The sequence below is a fragment of the Ahaetulla prasina genome, chromosome 1 (genome assembly GCF_028640845.1).
Source record: "Ahaetulla prasina isolate Xishuangbanna chromosome 1, ASM2864084v1, whole genome shotgun sequence".
Lineage (NCBI taxonomy): Eukaryota > Metazoa > Chordata > Lepidosauria > Squamata > Colubridae > Ahaetulla > Ahaetulla prasina.
This window is the reverse complement of record NC_080539.1, coordinates 96,160,107-96,182,469: the sequence shown is the minus strand read 5'-3', so window position 1 is coordinate 96,182,469 and position 22,363 is coordinate 96,160,107. Positions and strand designations below refer to the sequence as shown.

Genomic DNA, 22,363 nt, shown 5'->3' with positions numbered 1-22,363 from the left:
TGATTGAACAATACTGGCTTTTAATGAAGCTTGACAGTAGTTTTGACAGGAATTATTTTTAACAAGAAACATAATTCATTGGCTGAATCCAGTTTGAGCTGGTTTTATTTATTTAGTGTATGGCATGCCATACATGGACTAGCAATATAAATTAACATTTCAACTAGATTAATAGAACCCAATAAAATATAAATGTCAAAAAGATATATATTCTAATATTAATGTCCAAGTCATCTAACTATTGAAACACAACATTCTTTATATTTGAAAAACCAGATGCTGGAGCTGTGTATGCCCCAGTCATGATGTGATCTACAGTTCAACATAGGATCCCCACACTCACAATGAGGAGAGGATAATATGCCCCATTTATACAGAGATTCCTGGCAGACACCATGTGAGGTGCGAATCCTATTCAGGATTGTCGATTGCTGACATGATAGTTCAAAGCCTGGCACCTTTTTTGTGGGGTCATTTGTATGTCTTCTATGTCTGCAAATTCAGCCACCCATTTGGCTTTCCATTGGAGATCAATGTTAAAATTGTTGGGCAGATGTTGTGGACGTGCCAAGGGGGGCTTGAGCGGGAATAAAGTAGTTATGGATTGTTCCTCTTAAACTTTTGCAAATCCTTATTTGAAATTATGTAATTATTTTGAATTTTTCAACACTGCATTGTAAAAATCTGAAAAGAAATGTTTCAGGACTACACTACTACAGCTGTTTAAATTAAGAAGTTTTTAAAAAATACAAACATACATTCGCTGCATTAACAAATAACTGTATCCATGTGCCTTGCCTTGAATATAGATTGCCTCAGGAAGCAGAACATTGAACTATTTAGATAAATTTTAGCTCTCACTGCAGAATCTTTATGTAATGACATTTGGTCCATATGGAAGTCACATGCTGCTCTATGTAGCTTATATCCCTTAATCTATGTAACATATCCATTAACAGATGTTTAATTTAAGAATTGGCTAGATTTCATTCCATTCTAAGAAATTTGGAGAATCATCTAAAGTTTCACCAAATACTTACTTGAGTCGCCTTTCCATTGACATGGCACAAATATTTCGCCATCTTCGATCCAAGTTCCTTGTGGCTTGCTGAATAGAGTCACATTCTGTTTCAGTAGCACAAGCATCACAATCATGGAGAAGAACTTCACAGAGATTGAGGACAGATGCAACCCCAGTGCTATGCTTCTCTATGTCTCTTTGAAGTTCCTGTAAGTCAATAGATAAACTTGTGAATGTCTTAGGCAAAACTGAAGTTAATTAATACTGCATGTACTATAAACAAGCAAGGCAAAACGAAAATACAAATGAAGGAAAATAAAAAGCTAAGCTACTTGGTGGCTAATAAAAATCCCAAATTATTCCACAAAAAAATTTGAGATTTTTGACTTAGATTCCAAGTGGATATACTTAAAAATAAGAACTAATGCAATCATGCACACACAGACACACACACACAGCGGCGGGGTGGAGAAACAGAGACCAATCATTCCAACACATACTTCTATTTTTCTAATCAAGTGGCTTATTTATTAAACATTATAAGATAAAAAAAGTGCATAGTTGGTCTGAATTCATAATATTCCTATTGGTGTTCATATTTCTTTGTTAAGAAACAGTTCGTTCTACCAGAACTGAAATCCTTTAAGTATTATTGCCACATATCTTTAGGTAATTTCAAAGAGTCTAATATTAATACCACTATACCACTAATTATCTGTAAGTAACCATTTGCCAACTGCATTTTCACTCCATTCATGGTTTGATGTTGACTTTTAAAACCTGAATGGGTGAGCGAAGAGGGTTTCAAGGAGTGCTTTATTTATGACATCCATTCCCAAACAGCCTTGGCTGGGGCAATGGGATTAGTAAATAAATGTTGTGTTAGAAGAGGTACTGCTTTATTATTAAGCTCTTTGTCATATTGCATTTTTTCAAATTGTGTGCAGTTAACTCCACATTTTGTCATGTTTCTAACCGTATGCTTTATTTCTTTTGCGTCACTGAATCAGGTGGAGCAACAAGCAGGAAAAAATTAGATAATTTCTTTTTTTATGAAAACATAATAACTGGAATACGTAAACACAGAGTGAGAAGTGTTCATGCAATGGCTCTCTTAAAAATGTCAAGAATGTTGCTGTACACTTGACATTCCAGGATGGGATAGGTTTGGTGCAAGAACGAATTTGGAATTCCAAGAGCTCAGTAGTCATGTAAATTCACAAAATGTCTGCCATGGATGGCTATAATATTTATCAGTCTCTTTCAACCCTCAACAGTCCATTACTACATCAATTCACCAAGATTGTCTGTCAATAACTGTTTCTTTGAATCTTTGTAAGCTCTTTCTTATGTTAGCAGTGATCGTGTCTAACCACTTTATCTAGATATTTAAGGTGATTGGACAGTTTTGCTTCATATTTTAATTAACTCTTCTGTGTCCCTTCTTTTCCAGTAGAACTTTGCCTTGTCTGTTATCATGTTTATCTTGGCAGGAAAGATTTCCTGGCTTTCTGTAATTACTTTAAAGAAATGTACTGTTCTTTTTATATGATCGTCATCTTCATCTTCTTTTCCTTGCTTGTGCAAATAGATTTCCTTGTTTCTTCTTGGTCGTAGAAGAGTTTTAGTTTCAGGAATTTTCTTTTCTATATGTTGTCTTTTCCTTTCTGCCTTTCTTGGTCAATTTTCAATCTATCAATAGGCATTCTGTCTTCTTGTGAACATTGCATTTTGTAAACTTTTGTTAACTTCATTTAATGATTTGAATGAATTTCAATCTAGAATTCTTCAGACATACACTTCATCAAATGCATTTCAATTCTCTATCTTTACAACAACAAAAGCAGATGGAATATTACTGAAATTGTAGCTTATCGATCACTTGGTTTATTAGGCTGAAATTTACAAGTTCAGAACCAAGCTTCAGTAAGCATCAGATCTTGTTTTTGTTGATTGTACAGAGCTACACCCATTTGATTGCAGATCATAAGTCAATTTGATTTTAGTGTTGTTTATCCAGCAATGACCATGTGCAGAATTACATTTTAGAATTGCTTGAAAAACAGATTTACTACAGTATTATGACTGAATTTGTTGCAGCTATTTGTCTGTCTCCTACTTCATCTGTATACAAAGATAAAATGTTTCTGTTATTTCAAACTTTAAATTTTTATTTCAGTTTAGTCTTTCTGTCATCTATCATGAATATGACATATGTTGCTGGTTTTGTATCAATGCGGTGTTGCAAATCATCATAGAACTGTTCAATTCCCGTTTCCTTGAATCCCTAGGATACTGATTGTCTTGTCGTGCACTTCAAATGAGATTATTCTATCATTTGCTGGAGTGTTAGTGGAGGTAGTGCTTTACTATTAAGCTCTTTGTCACATAGTATTTCTTCAAATTGTGTGCAGTTAACTCACATTTTGTCATGTTTCTAACCATATGATTTGTGTAAGCATAAAATGCTAGGAAAGGTGGAAAGAAAGAGAAACGGAGAACAATCACAGCAATCTAATAGAGTCAGATACAGTAGCGCCAGCAGAAGAAGAGGTTAGGGATAGATTATCATGGAGAACATCTATCAATGTAGTTGCTAAGAATCAACACCAATCTGATGGCACTTAAACAATCGATCGATCCATAAATTATTTTAACAACTTTTGTTTATAAAGCAGCTCTGCTATTTCCTATATAATTTTCTTTGCTTTGCTATGAAATCATCCATCCAGTTTGCTAATTCCCAGAAGGTCGGCATCCATTCTTGAGACGGCTATTCTGATAACATCAAGGTTGACATGGTTCATTGCATTGACATTCCCTGTTCAACTGTTTATAGCATAAAATTTTCATTTTGCTTTTGCCCGTGAGCGAATCAGCAATGGACATCTTTTCACCGTTAATCCAGATGTGTCATGTGCATATGTGTTATGTCTATTTGCCCTCTGCTTTCCCCAGCAACTGTTTGAAAACCTTCTTGCTTGGGGGCCTCATTCTCCAGTTTCATTTTTCTAGCTTTAAAATTAAGTTTCCAATTGTGAGAAACTGTGGATATCAGCCAAGGGCAAAAGAATTCAGGAACAAACTCACTAACAGGTTAGAGCCACATTTGGGGGGAAAAATCCTCTACCTTAATTAGTTTGTTATAAATCACTTGGAATAGTTTTCAATAATGTATTTTTAATTTACAGCATTAAAAATGCTGTTGAAGTCTACATCATTCATGCTTCCTGACTTCGCCAGCAATGTGAGATTTAACTACAGTTGTAAAATTGGAAATGCACTGAATATAATTCTATTCAGAATTACTTCATCTAATGAAGTAGTCTTCATTAGAGACTAGTCTTTGAATAGCACTAATTAAAATACATTTGCATTTCAATGTGATTTAACGGAGAATTGGGATTAGATGTATTGCCTTATATATAACTTAATTTCTTGCATTTGCAACAGAACAGAGATGGGTTTCAGCAGGTTCTGACCAGTTCTGGAGAACTGGCAGTGGAAATTTTGAGTAGTTTGGAGAACCAGTAGTAAAAAATTCTGACTGGCCTTGCCCCCATCTATTCTCTGCCTCCCAAGCCCCAGTTGATCGGGAGGAAATGGGGATTTTGCAGTAACCTTTCCCTGGATTGGGGTGGGAATGGAGATTTTATAGTATCCTTCCCCTGCCACGCCCACCAAGACATGTCCCACCCATCAACCACACCCACAGAACCGGTAGTAAAAAAATTTGAAACCCATCACTGGAACAGAAGTCAAATTAACACAGGAAGAAGTTAAAGGCAACTAATATTTATAATTTGTTGAGAAAAATGAAGACATTTAGAGGAAAAAAGAAAAAGAAATGCAGATTCCTAGGTAGACTGGTGATCCATTATTCAAACTCTACACAAAGTAACTCTACACAAAGCACCTGTTCTTCTGCATACTTTTTCCTTGGTTTCCCAATTGCAGATTCCAATAAATTAATTCTGAGGCATAGGAAACATGGAAATATTTTTTTAATCCCCTAACTCCATGCACTAATTCTGGTCAACTAAGCTTTGTTTTTAAAATACACACTATCTGTACCGGGGCAGAGGCTTGAGCTAATGTGATCCAATATATGACAAAGAAGCCTCATGATATCTGGATTCTATAACTATGCCTGTCTGGCATATAGACTGATCAAGTCCGAATATAAAACATGCTGAATATAGTTTATAACCTAATTCTAAGAAATATTGACAACAAAATTTTCTTTGGAAAGAATTTTGTGTGATGAATAAAGATGTGTGTTTGTGTGTGCGCATGCGCATGTGTGTATTTGTACACCTTTGAGTCATTGTTGGCTTCTGGTGATTGCCTGGACAACTTTCTTGGCAAGGTTCTTGGCAAGATTTCAGAGTCTGTCTGCTTCCTAGGGCTGAAAGAGAATGACTGACCCAAGGCTACCTAGTTGGCTTCATACCGAAGGCATGGACTAGATCTTGCAGTCTGCTGGTTTCTAGTCTGATACCCTAATCCATGGGTGTCAAACTTGATTTCATTGAGGGCCGCATCAGGGTTGTGTTTGACCTTGGGGGGCCGGGGTGGATGTGGCCAGGGTAGGCGTGGCCATCTCGACGTCACTTGTGTTGCGGGCGCCTGTGGCGGCCCAAGCATATGCCAGCAAAAACAGGCTCCCAAGCTCCATTTTTGGCTGTGATGGCATCCTGCAACCCTCTGCCAGTGAAAACAGAACTCGAAAGCCTGTGGCCCTCCCAAGTTCCATTTTCACTGGCAGAGACACTGCGGGCAAGGCGGCCCCATGGGCCAGATTGCCTCCCTGGCCTTGAGTTCAACACCCCTGCCCTAATCACTTTACCACTTGTCATTATGAATAAACATAACAAATAAAAATCCATCCTGTCTCCTGTACATCAACCAGTGAAATCCAAGTGGCCCATCCACATTTTGGGTCAAATCACAATTGATTGTAAGCACATGATTTAAACGTTTATGACTTTCTGATGCTGACAGGGAGGTTTTTTGAATGCTATATGTGCAGCTATAAATTTACCAGCTAAGCCTACAAAATATCTCTGTTGCAGTTTCTGATTATTCCGTGCCATGCAGTGTGATCACATTTTACTCAGAAGGAAATTATTGTTGTGTAACTGGATCAATAAACCAAAACATTAGAAAAAACTTTCAAAATTTGCTAATTTCGAAATAACTGTGTTCCTAATTGTATAACATGATAAACAAACCAAGACAGAACTACTGTAGCCATGTCTGCAAGCAAGCGGGACCAGGAAACCTGACATTATGCCTCTTATTTATAATCTATTGGCACGACAAGATTGTGCACAGTTCTAAATTATTATTATGAATGATGACCCACTTTAATCAGTAATTAAAAATCAAATGAGGGGCTTTTCCTTCTATCTGTTTCTGCATACCAAGTATGTAAAAATGGGAAAGTTAAAATATTTCCATTTTTTTAAAACAGTTGCCTAAACAGGTTTTACATCATAGTACCATATGCTTCTGAAAATGCTAGTTCTTGTTATCTTACAATGTCCACTATTATGTATCATGTGAATATGCTAGGTGATCAATGGGAATGAGAGAGCAATGGAAGCTGCCAGAAGGATTCTGGATATTTCAATGTAAGAATATTTGCTTAAAGTCCAATTGGCTGTACATATACAAAGAATATATTTGTATTCTTGGGTGGAAAAGAGTCTCTAGTAGGAAAGAACTAGGGGAAGGAAGGAAAGGAATACATGACTGAATGTATCCTTTTGCATAATGGACAAAAAAAAATGTTTCTTAACTTTGGCCACTTTAAGATGGATGGACTTCAACTTCCCAGAATTCCCCAGCCTTCTGGTATAGAAATCTAACCATATTAAAATGGCCAAGGTTGAGAAACTCTAAACAAAAATATGCGGGGGGGGGGGAGAATTATGTAGTGGTGAGCTGAGATTATACATATTTGAAAGTGGGAAATAATAGTCTAAATCAGTGGTGTCAAACTCAAGACCTGCGGGCTGGATCTGGCCCACAGAGTGCTTAGACCTCACCCATGGGGCCACCCTGGAAACAGTGAAGGACTGGCCCACAGTGCCTCTGCCAGCGAAAACGGAGCTCAGGGAAGCTGCATGTGCCCCCCCCCCCCGAACTCCATTTTTACTGGCAGAGGGTTGCAGGAGGCTGCCGTGGCTGAAAACGGATGTTGAGCCGACCTCCCCCCACCCAAGATCAAACACAACCCTGATGTGGCCCTCAATGAAATCGAGTTTGACACCCCTGGTCTAAATTAATTAAGAATGGTGTCAATTTCTTTGAAGGAAGAAGAAAGAAGATTCTATGAAGATAAAGTTTATGAACTTCTCTTTGATGACATGCAAACTGAAACTCAAGATTCAAATAATTTCAAAGCTTCAAGTCTGAGTCCTGACTGAGCACATAACCCAAGAGATTGGCTTCTTCCTGGTATTTCATATCAAAATGAATCTTATAGCACATTATTGACTTATTGACAGGAATTATCGCTAATGTGAATGATTCAGGTCTGTAGGGTAATACTGGACAAGAGGCTGAAGTCTATGGCTCTTATTCATTATTAGTTTTGTTCCTCAATTATACACTACTAGTAACAAGTCACCTACAGCTATGTAAATCATTTCAATGGGTATATTATTTTTTTCAGTAATGTTTGTTACAGAGACTCTTAGCATGTTAATCTGCTAAGCTAAATTTATGTTCATTCTGTCTAGCTGTAGTGATTTAAAATTTAAGTACTGTTTCTAATTGTTGTAAAGTTGCAGTGATACTCTGGAAAAAGGCCTAAAATTCAAATAATGATCATTCATTGCTTCTCTTGTGAAATATTGCTATCAAGACTAAGTACTTGGGTATACTGGCTGAAGTTAAGTATCTTAAAATATTGTTTAGTAGCAGTTTCACACAGTCCTTTCCAAACTAACCAAACTAAACTCCAAAAGGTTTCAATAAATATCTATCAATTATTTGAACCTAAGGCAAATACAAGACATTGCTCAAAAAGATAATTAAACTAAGAGCTTAAGTATTAAAAATGCCTCCAGTGTAAAAAAAGATTGAGAAGGTTTATCAAATATTTGTGGCAGCATCATAACAATCATCATAACAGATGAAGCAACCTGTCTATCAGAGGTATTAGTGAAAGGCTGAAAATGGAAACATGATGGATTACACAGTAAGAAGACTTAACAATTTCCTCCCAGAATTACACTTTTCTGAAAATGACATAATACATGCTTGTGAAGCTGAATAAACCAAGGAATATTATAATTAAATTTCTTAGCGAACAAAAATCCTTTGAGGCAAAATTTATTTCTTACAGTTCATATCATGCTTGATTACTGCTCACCTGCCTGGAACCCTCACTGTATTTCAGACATCAATACATTAGAGAGGGTCCAGAGATATTTTACTAGAAGAGTACTCAAATCTTCTGCTCGAAATAAAATTCCCTATACCATCAGGCTTGAAATTTTAGGTCTAGATAGCCTCGAACTACGTTGTCTACATTTCGACCTATGCTTAGTTCATAAGATTATTTACCAAAACTTTCTACCTGTAAATGAGTACTTTAATTTCAACCATAATAACACTAGGGCTATCAATAGATTTAAACTCAATGTAATTTGCTCTAATCTTAATTGTAAGAAATGTGACTTCTGCAATAGAGTAGTAAATGTCTGGAACACTCTACCTCTTCCTGTTGTTAGTCTCTCTAATCCCCATACCTTTTACCTTAAACTGTCTACTGTGGACCTTTCATGTTTCTTAAGAGGTCCCTAAAGGGGTGTGCATAAGCGCACCAGCGTGCCTACCTTCCCTGTCCTACTGTTTCCAATTATATGTAATCATTCTATGTGTTTATGGCTATGTTTTGCCAATTTATATCCTTTTTTTGTGCCAATTTTTTTTTCATGTGTCCATGTCTATGTCTATTCTGTTACTTGTTTTCTTGTACTTGTTGACAAACAAAATAAATAAATAATAAATATTTGTCCATTAGAGACAAAATATTAGAGACATTAATAGAGACAAAAATATTTTGTCACAAGCTGGAGGAGGAATTTAACTGAGGAAGACATATTTTTTTGTTTTATGGATATTAGCCTAACTGCCTTAAAAACATGATGACATTTAAGCGTCTTACAGGATTGCTGATAAAAATGGGAATTCAGTATAAATGGGAATTTCCATTTAAACATAGTAGAATGAAACCACAAGGAATAGAAACAATTTATATTATTCTGGTTATGAATAAAACTGGCTGAGTTGACGAAGATTCCCTCTGATGGTACTTGGACAAGAAATGACCTTGGAGATGAAGCCAGGAGAAACAGCTGAAAAATGTAGCTCCCAGCTGGAAGAGGATTCGGATACAAATATGAGCAAAATGGGGGGAAATACAAAATGAATCCTTTAGACTAAAAGTTCTTGTATGGTATTAAAACATTAGCTCAGATTAGAATTAAGATATAAATGGCTGAGATAAAAATTATTTAGGAAGAGGGATGCAGAAAATTAACATAAGAAAGCACATAAAAATAAAATTATAAGGAGGTCCAATCGGGTCTAGCTCTAGGGGGTGGTGTTCATCTCCAGTTCTTATCCAAGGAAGCCAGCGTTATCTGAAGACTTTTCTGTGGTCGTGAGGCCAGCATGACTAAATACCGAAGTGCATAGAACACTTTTGCCTTCCCTTTTGACTACATTGAATGGTACCTATTTATCTATTCATATTTGCATGCTTTCGAACTGTTAGGTGGGCAGGAATGGGAGCTCACCCCATTTGACAGCACTCGGATCGCAAACCTAGATTGTCAGCTTTCCAGCTGACAAGCTCATCATCTTTAATGGAATTAATTGGGTGATAAAGGGACGACAGAGTGGCCAAAAAAAAAAATCTGTTAGGGAGGGGCTCAAAAACGATCCTTATGAAACTCTGTAGATTTATTGTTGCAATTGACTGCAGGAGGAGAGGGTGGACAGGGGGGGAAATGGGGGTGATAAAAATATTTGGATCATCAGAGGGGAATGATATGAGGCAAGGACTATATGGAAAGGCTAGGAACTGAACTGAATAGAATAGAATAGAATAGAATAGAATAGAATAGAATAGAATAGAATAGAATAGAATAGAGCTGGAAGGGACCTTGGAGGTCTACTCCAGCCCCCTGCTCAAGCAGAAGAACCTGTATCATTTCAGATAAATGGCTGTCTAGTCTCTTCTTAAGAAGGAAAAATACTGGTGCAGGCAACAAAATATTTATATTTTTATTTTTATTTTTATATTTATATTTTTAAGCCAGAATAATTTGTTTTCTGTTACAAGGTAACAGAAATGATATTTTATGATATATGTAAATGTTAAGAGGTTTGGATGATACAATGAAATAATCTTACTCCATGAATATTTTTTTCCAAAAGAAATAATGTAAACCAAACTTTGCTAAAGATGGGAAGCAGTGAAATGTGTGATAAGAGGGAAATTGTATTATACAGAAGAATAAAATTTAAAACAAAAAAAATCTTTATCAAATTAGATTTAAAAATGAAAGATTTGTTAGCAAAACATAAAACAGATTTCTCAAAAATCTATAAACAGCTAGAATTGAAAAGAACTGAATTAGGCATTCTAGAAGTTGATAAAATTTTAAGAGTCTCTATATTCAAAGCTATAACATTTTAAATTTGATAACAAGTACTCTAAATTTTTAGCAAATAAATTTAATCCCACATTCTTCAACCTTCCTTAGACTGTATGGAAGTAGAAATGTAATTAATTAATTAGCAAAACAAGGAATATGTGACTTGTGAAATCAATACAAGATTTTAGAAGTCAAATGATTAGTAATTCTAGATTCTAACATTCATTAAAGAATCATGTACTTCTAGAAATCTAACATCAAAAGACATTAAGAATTAAATTAGAATTCCGTGTTGCAACACAACACATTTGATAGTTAGATTCATTATTAATCTAAATATAAATCTATACTTCTTTTAAAGCTAGGAAAAATATTCACACAGTATTACTTCATATTTCATTATTAAACACAAATTATAAATTATACTTAAAATTACTGATGATATGGCGGAGGCGGGGGGTCGTATCGTTCTTCGGGAGCACGTGTTCGATGTTTAAAAGCGATCACGTGCTCCGGCCCCTCAGTCCTCACTCGTTCCCCGGAAGGTCAAGACCCTCAGAGCTTGGGTCTTCGGCTGATGCTTTGCAATGCCCGGTCCGTGGTCAATAAGGCTCCCCTGATTTGTGACCTGATTCAGAGGGAGTCCGCGGACTTCATGGGCATTACGGAGACCTGGTTGGGCACAGAAGGGGGTGTACCCCTGGTTGAACTGTGCCCTCCGGGTTTCCGTGCATTCCATCAGCCGAGGGCCCAAGGTAGGGGTGGGGGGGTGGCGGTTGTGATTAAAGAAAGTCTAGGGCCGAGGGAGTCCACTGTTCCTCAGATAGCTGGCTGTGAATCCCTCCTTGTGAAGTGGGGCCACCGGAATCAGATGGGGCTGTTGATCACGTACCTGGCTCCTTGCTGCGTGACTACAGCCCTACCTGAGCTACTAGAGGTGCTTGCTGGCGTGGCGGTTGAGATTCCCAGACTTTTGGTCTTGGGGGATTTCAACCTGCCATCGGCCGGCTTGTCATCAACGGTGGTTCAGGAGTTCCAGGCCTCCATGACGACCTTGGACCTGATTCAAGTAACTGATGGCCCTACACACATTGGGGGAGGCACGCTAGACCTGATTTTTATCTCTGGTCAATGGGTTAATGATCTGGATTTAGGAGATATAGTTAAAGAGCCAGTGTCATGGTCAGATCATTTTCTTCTTCGCCTAGACTTTCGGACCGCCGCTCACCAACGCAGGGAGACGGAGCCAATGCGTTGGTTCCGTCCCAAGCGCCTGATGGACCCGGAGAGGTTCCGGACGGAGCTTGGGCCGTTCCCTGAGGATCTTACCCACGGCACGACTGAAGAACTGGTTGCGGCCTGGGAACGGGCCGCGGCTGGGGCTTTGGACCGTGTCGTGCCTTTGCGGCCTCTGACCCGGCGTAGATCTCAATTGGCTCCCTGGTTTTCCGAGGAGCTGAGAGAGATGAAACGCCGGAGAAGACGCCTAGAGAGTACTTGGAGGTCTAGCTGTTCCGAGGCTGATCGGACACTAGTGAGGTCCTTTACTAGGACCTACCTAGTGGCAATGAGGGAGGCGAAACATTCCTACGTTTCCACCCTCATTGCATCGGCAGATAACCGCCCGGGCGCCCTGTTTCGGGTGACCCGTTCCCTCCTTCATCAAGAGGGACGGGATGACCCCTTACAGGGACGGGCTGAGGAGTTTAACGGTTATCTATACGATAAAATCGTTCAGCTTCGGGATAGTTTGGACCAAGATTGCGATGATCCAGCTGAGATGACAGAGACACGTCTTGTTGAGGTTATTTGGGATGAGTTTGAGTCTGTGGCTCCCGAGGACATGGACAGGTTGCTGGGAGGTTACATGCAACTACATGTTTACTGGACCCGTGCCCTTCCTGGTTAGTGCTGGCTGCTCAGGAAGTGACACGAGGCTGGCTCCAGGGGATTATAAATGCTTCTTTGATGGAAGGGGTTTTCCCCGCCGCCTTGAAAGAGGCGGTGGTGAGACCTCTCCTCAAGAAGCCTTCCCTGGACCCAGCTATTTTGGGTAATTACCGTCCAGTCTCCAACCTTCGCTTTGTGGCGGAGGTTGTAGAGAGTGTGGTTGCATGGCAGCTCCCTCGGCACCTGGAGGAAACTGTCTATCTAGACCCGTTCCAGTCTGGCTTCCGACCCGGTTATAGCACGGAGACGGCTTTGGTCGCGTTGGTGGATGACCTCTGGAGGGCCAGGGACAGGGGTTGTTCCTCTGCCTTGGTCCTATTAGATCTCTCAGCGGCCTTCGATACCATCGACCATGGTATCCTGCTGCGCCGGTTGGAGGGATGGGGAGTGGGGGGCACCGTTTATCGGTGGTCCTCCTCCTATCTCTCTGACCGGCCGCAGACGGTGTTGACAGGGGGGCAGAGGTCGTCCTCGAGGCGCCTCACTTGTGGGGTGCCTCAGGGGTCGATTCTCTCGCCTACCCTGTTCAACATCTATATGAAGCCGCTGGGTGAGGTCATCAGTGGTTTCGGGGTGAGTTATCATCTGTACGCTGATGATACTCAGCTGTACTTTTCCACCCCGGACCACCCCAACGAAGCGGTCGAAGTGCTGTCCCGGTGCCTGGAAGCTGTACGGGTCTGGATGGGGAGAAACAGACTCAAGCTCAATCCCTCCAAGACGGAGTGGCTGTGGATGCCGGCATCCCGGTACAGTCAGCTGCACTTGCAGCTGACTGTTGGGGGCGAGTTAGTGGCCCCAAAGGAGGTGGTTCGCAACTTGGGCGTCCTCCTGGATGGACGGCTGTCTTTTGATGAACACCTGGCGGCCGTCGCCAGGAGGGCCTTTTACCAAGTTCGCTTGGTTCGCCAGTTGCGTCCCTTCCTTGACCGGGATGCCTTATGCACGGTCACTCACACTCTGGTTACGTCTAGGCTGGATTATTGCAATGCTCTCTACATGGGGCTGCCCTTGAGGTGCACCCGGAGGCTGCAGTTAGTCCAGAATGCGGCTGCGCGAGTAGTAACGGGAGCCGCTCGTGGCTCCCACGTGACATCGCTGCTCCGTAGCTTGCACTGGCTTCCTGTGGTCTTCGGTGCGCTTCAAGATTTTGGTAACTATCTTTAAAGCGCTCCATGGCTTAGGACCCGGTACTTACGAGACCGCCTGCTGTTACCTTTTGCCTCCCACCGACCCGTCGCTCTCACAGAGGGTCTTCTCAGGTGCCGTCTGCCAAACAGTGTCGGCTGGCGGCCCCCAGGAGTAGGGCCTTCTCTGTGGGGGCAGTGACGCTCTGGAACGAACTTCCCCCTGGCCTGCGTCAAGTGCCTGATCTTCGGACCTTCCGTCGTGAGCTCAAAACATATTTATTTATTAAAGCGGGACTGGCATAATTTGTGTTGAATTTTAAATTGGGTATTCTTAATATTTTTAAATTTTTAAATCTAAATTTTAATAATCAGCCTTTAAAATTTGCTCTTTTTAAATGTTGTTTTAAATTGTATATATTTTGGTTTTATTCTGGCTGTACACCGCCCTGAGTCCTTCGGGAGAAGGGCGGTATAAAAATTTAATAAAATAAATAAATAAATAAATAAATGAAGCATCTTAAATTAAATATAGGCACAATCATCCAAATTCTCCGCAATATATCTAGCTCTATCAGATGCTGAATATATTTCATTTTTGCAAAAAAAATTCTGCTCCTCTAATCATATATTTTCTAAATATATGGAAAGCCTTTATTTGCACAGGATTATTTGAGGGTATAAACAAAAATCAGTTCTGAACACTCAAATGAATTTAACAAAAAACATGGATTTTATTTATGTATTATACAAATTTATATAGCCTCCCAATTCCATTGCATAAACGACCCATAACTTATAACATTAACTATAGCCAATGAAAGAAGTAATGCTGTAGAAAAAGAGCTGAAGGATGGAGTTCAGTGTTTCATTAACTTAGAGTTGTTATGTTCCCAAGTCCAACCCTCTTGAATTCAATTAAGCCATATCTGTCACAATTTAGTACCGTGTTTCCCCCAAAATAAGACCTGTCTTATTTTCTTTTGGGCACTAGGGCTTATTTTTGGGGAAACACGATTTCAGGGTGATCAGCCCAGCTGGGCACTCCACCCCTCCCAGGGCACACATAAGAGCGAGCAAGCACAAAGGGACCAATGGTATCTGGCAGCAGTTGCAGCTGGGGTTGCGCAGAGCGGAATGCATGGAGGGAAGGTAGGCGATCCTGATGCATGGAGCAGAAGGCAGGTGATCCCTACAAATGGAGCAGGCTGCAGGCAAGCTGAGAGATGCGAAGACGAGCCTCCTGCGGCCACCCCAAGCTCCACCCCACTGCTGCTTGGTGTCGTGTCCCACTCCTCCACTGACGGCCGGGTCGGGGAAGTCCGTATCAGGCATGCCTCTGCAGCTCTGCCAAAGTCCTAGCAAAGTTCTCAAGGCAGGCAGGAGACCAGGAAGTGACTTCAGCAATCCAAGGTAGACTTTGCCTGACTCAGAGAATGCCAGAAAGCAGATCCTTTATATAGGCCATGGGGTGTGGCTCCATGACTCAGCACTTATCCAGGCCTGCCCCTCCCTTCCTTCTGTCGCCTCCGCCTATCAAGTCTTCTGAAGCGAGGGTCACTCCAGTCTGCAGCTGTTGGTAATTGACCTTCCTCAGGCTCACATGCTGTGGGGGAGGGGGAGGGGTCTAGTTGCTCCGTTTGCCTGGGCATGGAGCCAGGGCTGGGGGCTGGAAGCACATCAGGCCCTTCGTTTTGCTCGGCCTGTCTGGGCATGGTGCCAGGGCTGGGGCCTGGAGGCATGCCAGGACATTCCTCAGCGTTCGGCAGGAGATAAGAGGGACCCGGCTACGGGGAAAGCGAGCGAGACACAACACTTGGCTTTCCAGTGGCATCCAGATCACCTCCCTCCCCCCCGTGTCTCTGCCTCTGTCTGTTGCCAGTGTTGCTGTGTGAAGATGAGCCTCCTGCAGCCGCCTGCCACTCTGGCCACCCATGCTCAGTTTTCCTGTGGCTCACGCGGTGCGTCCAGATCACCTGCCTTCCCCGTGCCTCTGCTTCCACCTGCTGCTTGCACAGGTACTCAACTCACTTATGCTGTGCAGGCTGCAGCTACTACCAGACACCGTCAACTCATGCACAATTACCACCTCTTATGCTGGCCATGCCCATCCCCTTTCGCTAGGGCTTATTTTGGGGTAGGGCTTATATTAGCTGCACACATAAAAACAGACTGGGGCTTATTTTTGGGGTAGTTCGTATTTTCAGGGAAACATGGTCCTGAACTTATAGCTGACTAGATTCTTGTGTATAGGCCTGAGCAATCAATCTTTTGAACTGCAACTTAATGTATGGTCCTGATTGTTTGCATATGACAAATGCTTAGCTTAAGAATATATTTCCAATCACCTCATTTAGCATGTTATTCTTTTCATAAGTTCCAACAAAACAGTGGATATAGATGGAAAATATTCTGTTCTTGGGTAGGGATTTAAATCAGTTATTTTTTATTTTATACAAGCATAGTATAAATATTAGAATATTAGACTTTGGATTACTCTCTTAACTTCACCGACAGTATACCCAAATTTGTGTAGGTAATTGAACTCTGCATGGAAAATAATAGAAACAACACTAACCTAGAAACAGCCAAAGGGAGGAAGAATAATTTGGCCTTCCCAAATACAACTTTCATTTTCATCTCACTGACTTATAAAGTTGTGAAATACTAACACAAAGATTTCATTTGTACATAGGGCAGTTAACAGTACCTCACATTTCACTTCTACACAATAAAAAGCCAAATACACCAGAAGCTAACGTTCTGTACATAATATGGTAGTGCCTTACCTCTGGTTGGCAGGCTCAGTGAGCGGTTCCATGTTGACTGGATGTCAAGCCAGCAGAAGATTCTACCAGAATAATGCTAAAAGCATCACTTGCCTTGAAATTTAAGGGCATCTTCCTTGCTGCCCTCTTGTACCACAGGAAACAGCAGACCCAAACCTGCTCCACACTTGGATCACCTTCACCATTATGCAATTGGAAATGTGGGTATTTCATTTTGGGGGATTTTTTGTTTTGTTTTGATTGCTCTTCTACCTCACGTTTTTGTTTTACCTGCTGTTCATTTAGTTTCCTTTGAATCTCCTCGGAATCACAAGTTTCATAGACAATGGCTTTGGATAACTCTGATTCAATATGAGCGAGCCAAGATCTCAAGATGCTCATGTTCTTATCCAATTGCTGTATTGCCACCAAGGTCTCCTTCAGTTTCTTCATCCTGTTAAAAGTCACAGACAACATCATGAGTATATTTACTCAGGAACTCTAGATATCTACCTTTTTAACTGACATATTCTAACAATTTTTAGTATCGATGTAGTCTTGATTTTTAGAATGGATATGAATAACATAACCCAGTATGTTCATCTGCAAGGGGTAAAAGTATAGATAAAAGTGCAAATAATATTGATAACTATTAAAGAGTATTTTTAAACATATATTGTTTATAATAATTACTTTTAGATCATGAAAATAGAAAAAGCTTTTAATTTTCATTTAGCAACGAGTGCTTCAGGTTCAATATTTACAGTGAACGGAAGAATCAGTGTTGTGTAGCGGTTAAGAATTGCACTCAGAATGGGAACTGTAGATCTATTTTACTCTCAGCCAGGCAAATTGACTGGGTGACTTTGGGTCAGTCAATCTGTCTATCTCAGTCCAATCTACTTGACAAATTGCTGAGGGTGAGGATCAGAACCAAAATAGGTCTTAAATCATGCTTAGGGTATAGATGTTGCCTAATTGATCTTTTTAGTTTTCAGAAGGCACTGGAGAAGAGCCTTATCTTCTAGTGTGCAGTTTGACTAAGCCCTAGCCACTTCTTGGAAAGAGAGGTTGGTCTTGATTAAGTTGTGTGCCTTGTGTACAACACAAAAGCCCTTCTAATTCTCAGGTAAAATTTCAAGCAAGTGATAGAAGAAATATTGTACCAACAACATCTCTGGAGAAGGACAAACAGCAACTCTGATAACAGTAAGAATACTTATTAAGAATTACACAGTAGCAATAAAAGTGATAAAACATAATCATTTTCCACTTTAATTTTATTTTTGGAGTGCCTTCTGTCGGTCTTGTTTAAGGTCGCCTAGTCCTTAGGAAGAGATGAGTAAGAAAACCATCTGAAAGGTTAATACTGCCCAGAGTTGCTACTGTCAGATGGGCGGCCAGTTAAATGTGATAAACAAATAAATGGGGAGGGAGGTGGGGTTAGGTATCAGCTGGAAAAGAATTTGGATTTATTATCACTCCAGCTGTGCAGGACATGTAAAGTTGATTGACATATGATCTGACACCTAGAAGAGTTTGTGCTTGTTAATTCTGAAGGATTGGACAGGGGTCCTTGGATTTATCAGTTTGGCACTTGCATTTTAAGTTCATGTCCTTCCCTACTTGGTTAAGGCCTCCCAAGAGATGAACTTAAGGTGATTCAAACAGTTACGAGTTCATCCTTGAGAGATGGGATGATGAATTCAATCTGTGTTGAGCCATCTTCAATTAGCTACCGTTGGACTAAACAGTGCTGGAAAACTTTTATTCCCTCTTCAATTTTTCCTTCTTGGGGAAGTTTGTTGAGAAAGTAATTGGATTGCAGCTCCAGAAGACTCTTATTTGAATCTCTTTCAGTTGAGTTGCAGGCCGGGGTATCGTACAGAGATGGCACTAATATTTATGGATGACCTATGACAGACTTGGGAGTGGTTCTCTTTGATCACTGTGCAGCTTTGATACCCTTGATCCTTCCGACTTCAAGGGTTGGAGATACAGTGTTGTAGTAATTCTCCTTCCACTAGAAATGGATTCAGTTGCGATTGATTGTGGGGAGAGGTCTAGCCCTTGGCCCTTGCTTTGTAGCAACTCTTTCATGGCTCTTCTTGGCCCTTGCTTTGGCCCTTGGCCCTTGCTTGGCCCTTTGTAGCAACTCTTTCTTGGCCCTTGCTTTGCCCTTTGTAGCAACTCTTTCTTGGCCCTTGCTTTGCTCAACTCTTTCATGGCTCTTGCTTAGCATTTACACTGGGTAACAGGATCAGATCATCTGTCACAAAGGAGTTAGAGATTAATTTTGTGCTGATGATACCAAACTGTGTATCTCAACCTTTGGCTAGTTAAGCCATGTTTTAAGATTCGGTCTCAGGGTCTGGTGGTTGTAGCAGTCTAGATGGGGAAGAATGGGTTCAAACTACTTGGACTGCTGGTACAAAATGCAGAGGTGTAAGATGTTACTTATGCCTGACTGATAAGATATGACAGAATGAGTCCATCACTTCAGTGTTACTGCTCAGATTCGAATGGACCCAGCCCCTGCCTGTCTCTCAAAAGGGTTTAAAGACCTGAGTTTTCCCCAACATGGAGTCAGAAATGTTTGTGCCTGCTATGATTGTTCAACTGTTTATGGCTATTATTTTAAGCTTCCTGAAGCTGCTTCAATAAGAATATAGTATTTTATTTATTTATTTTATTTATTTATTTTTGTCACAACAATATATGTAGGTATCATAGAAAAAGATTATATAGTATATAAACACATATGAGTAAATATAAGGAGGTATAAGCATATATATATATATATATATATATATATATATATATATATATATATATATATATATATATATATAGGTCTTTGGTTCTTCGGTTTTTCTCCCGCGTAAAATTGGAAGTGTCTTGGCAGCGTTTGACGAAGTCTCATTCGTCATCTTCAGGCTTCAACTTGCTTCTGGGAGCAATGTGTGACTCTCCCAGTCACACATTGCTCCCAGAAGCACGAAGCTGAAGCCTGAAGATGACGAATGAGACTTCGTCAAACGCTGCCAAGACACTTCCAATTTTACGCGGAGAAAACCTCAGAAAACAAATATATATATATATATATAGAAACCTCAGAAAACAAATATATATATATATATATATATATATGTTTTCTGAGGTTTTCGCGGGTGTTTGTATGTAGATCTTTGGTTATTCGGGTTTTCTCCCAATTTTCTTGCTCCCAGAAGCACGAAGCTGAAGCCTGAAGATGACGAATGAGACTTTGTCGAAACGTCGCCAAGACACTTCCAATTTTACGCGGGAGAAAACCCGAATAACCAAAGATCAAACAATAGGACAGGAACGGTAGGCACGTTTGTGCGCTTATGCATGCCCCTTATGGTCCTCTTAGGAATGGGGTGAGGTCAATAGTAGAAAGTTTTTGGTTAAAGCTTTTAGGATTATGGGAAGAGACCACAGAGTCAGGTAAAGTATTCCAAGCACTGATGATTCTGTTACAGAAATCATATTTTCTGCAATCTAGATTAAAGCAGTTGACATTAAGTTTAAATCTATTGGTTGCTCTAGTATTATTGCAATTAAAGCTGAAGTATCTTTAACAGGAAGGACATTACAATAGATGATTCTGTGAGTCCGACCCCTTGGACTTCTCCCGTTCCCCGGATGGTCAGGATCCTCAGAGCCCAGGCCTTCGGTTGATGTTGTGCAATGCTCGGTCCGTGGTGAACAAAGCCCCCTTTGTTCGTGATCTTATTCAGGGGGGTTCCGCGGACCTTATAGGCATTACGGAGACCTGGTTGGGCACGGAAGGGGGTGTGCCCCTCGTGGAGATGTGCCCGCCGGGTTTCCGTGCATTCCATCAACCGAGGGCCCAGGGTAGGGGTGGTGGGGTGGCGGTTGTGATTAGAGAGAGTCTAGAGCCGAGGGAGACCACTGTGCCTCAGATTGCCGGGTGCGAATCCCTCTTTGTGAGATGGGGTCATAGGTGTCAGATGGGTTTGCTGATCGCGTACCTGGCTCCTTGCTACGTGACAGCTGCCCTGCCCGAGCTCCTGGAGGTGCTGGCCGGAGTGGCAGTTGAGACCCCCAGACTTTTAGTCATGGGGACTTTAACTGCCATCTTCCGCCCGTCATCGACAGCGGCTCGGGAGTTCACGGCTTCCATGACGGCCGTGGACCTGACCCAGGTAATTGATGGCCCTACTCACATTGGGGGTGGCACTCTGGACCTGATTTTTCTCTCTGGTCAGTGGTTGAGAGATCTGGACTTAAAGGAAATAGTCACTGAACCTTTGTCATGGTCAGATCACTCTCTCCTTCGCCTGGACTTTCTGACCGCCATTCAACACCGCAGGGAGACGGAGCCGATACGTTGGTTCCGTCCCAGGCGCCTGATGGACCCGGATGGGTTCCGGACGGAGCTTGGGCCATTTCCTGAGGGTCTGGCTCACGGCTCGGCCGAGGAACTTGTTGCGGCCTGGGAGCGGGCGGCGGGGCCTTAGACCGAGTCGTGCCTTTGCGGCCTCTGACCCGGCGCGGGGCCCAACCGGCTCCTTGGTTCTCCGAGGAGCTGAGGGGATGAAGCGCCGGAGAAGACGCCTAGAGAGTTCTTGGAGGTCTAGCCGTTCGAAGCTGATCGGACACTAGTGAAGTCCTATACTAGGACTTACCTAGTGGCATTGAGAAGCGGCGTAGCTCGCCTCCTCCCTCATTGCATCGGCAGATAACCGCCCGGCCGCCCTGTTTGGTGACTCGCTCCTCCTTCATCAGGGGAGCGGGATGACCCGTTGCAGGACGGGCTGAGGAGTTTAACGGTTATCTATACGGTAAAATCGTTCAGCTTCGGGATGGTCTGGACCAAGATTGCGGTGATGAGGGTGAGGCGCTCGAGGTGGTCTTGGCGACATTATTTGGGATGAGTTTGACCCTGTGGCTCCGAGGACATGGACAGGTTGCTGGGTAGGTTGAATGCCACCACGTGTTTACTGGACCCGTGCCCCTCCTGGCTGGTGCTGGCCACTCGGGAGGTGACACGAGGCTGGCTCCAGGCGATTACGATCGCTTCTTTGGTGGAGGGTGTTTTCCCGGCCGCCTTGAAAGAGGCGGTGGTGAGGCCCCTCCTTAAGAAGCCTTCCCTGGACCCGGCTGTTTTAGGTAATTATCGTCCGGTCTCCAACCTTCGCTTTGCGGCGAAGGTTGTAGAGAGTATGGTGGCATATCAGCTTCCCTTGCACCTGGATGAAACTGTCTATCTAGACCCGTTCCAGTCCGGTTTCCGACCCGGTTACGGCACGGAGACGGCTTTGGTCGCGTTGGTAGATGATCTCTGGAGGGCCAGGGATAGGGGTTGTTCCTCTGCCCTGGTCCTATTAGACCTCTCAGTGGCTTTCGATACCATCGACCATGGTATCCTGCTGCGCCGGTTGGGGGGATTGGGAGTGGGAGGCACCGTTTATCGGTGGTTCTCCTCCTATCTCTCCGACCGTCGCAGTCGGTGTTGACAGGGGCAGAGGTTGTCCCGAGGCGCCTCACTTGTGGGTGCCGCAGGGTCGATTCTCGCCCCTTCTGTTTAACATCTACATGAAACCGCTGGGTGAGATCATCAGTGGTTTCGTGTGAAGTATCAGCTGTATGCGGATGATACTCAGCTGTACTTTCTACACCGAACCACCCCAACCAAGCTATCGAAGTGCTGTCCCGGTGTCTGGAGGCCGTACGGGTCTGGATGGGGAGAAACAGGCTCAAGCTCAATCCCGCCAAGACAGAGTGGCTGTGGATGCCGGCATCCCGGTACAGTCAGCTAAATCCGCGGCT

At 42.1% G+C, this 22,363-nt stretch overlaps 1 protein-coding gene across 1 annotated transcript in view; it reads right to left on the bottom strand.

Moving 5' to 3' along the window:
- Positions 1–22,363, bottom strand: part of SYNE1 (spectrin repeat containing nuclear envelope protein 1) — a 363,177-nt gene that overhangs the window by 33,150 nt on the left and 307,664 nt on the right. The window contains exons 127-128 of the mRNA XM_058172424.1: positions 16,838–17,000; positions 1,041–1,228 (exon numbers count right to left, since the gene is read on the bottom strand). Coding sequence (XP_058028407.1) covers positions 1,041–1,228; positions 16,838–17,000 — 351 coding nt within the window. The remainder of the gene's footprint in view (positions 1–1,040; positions 1,229–16,837; positions 17,001–22,363) is intronic.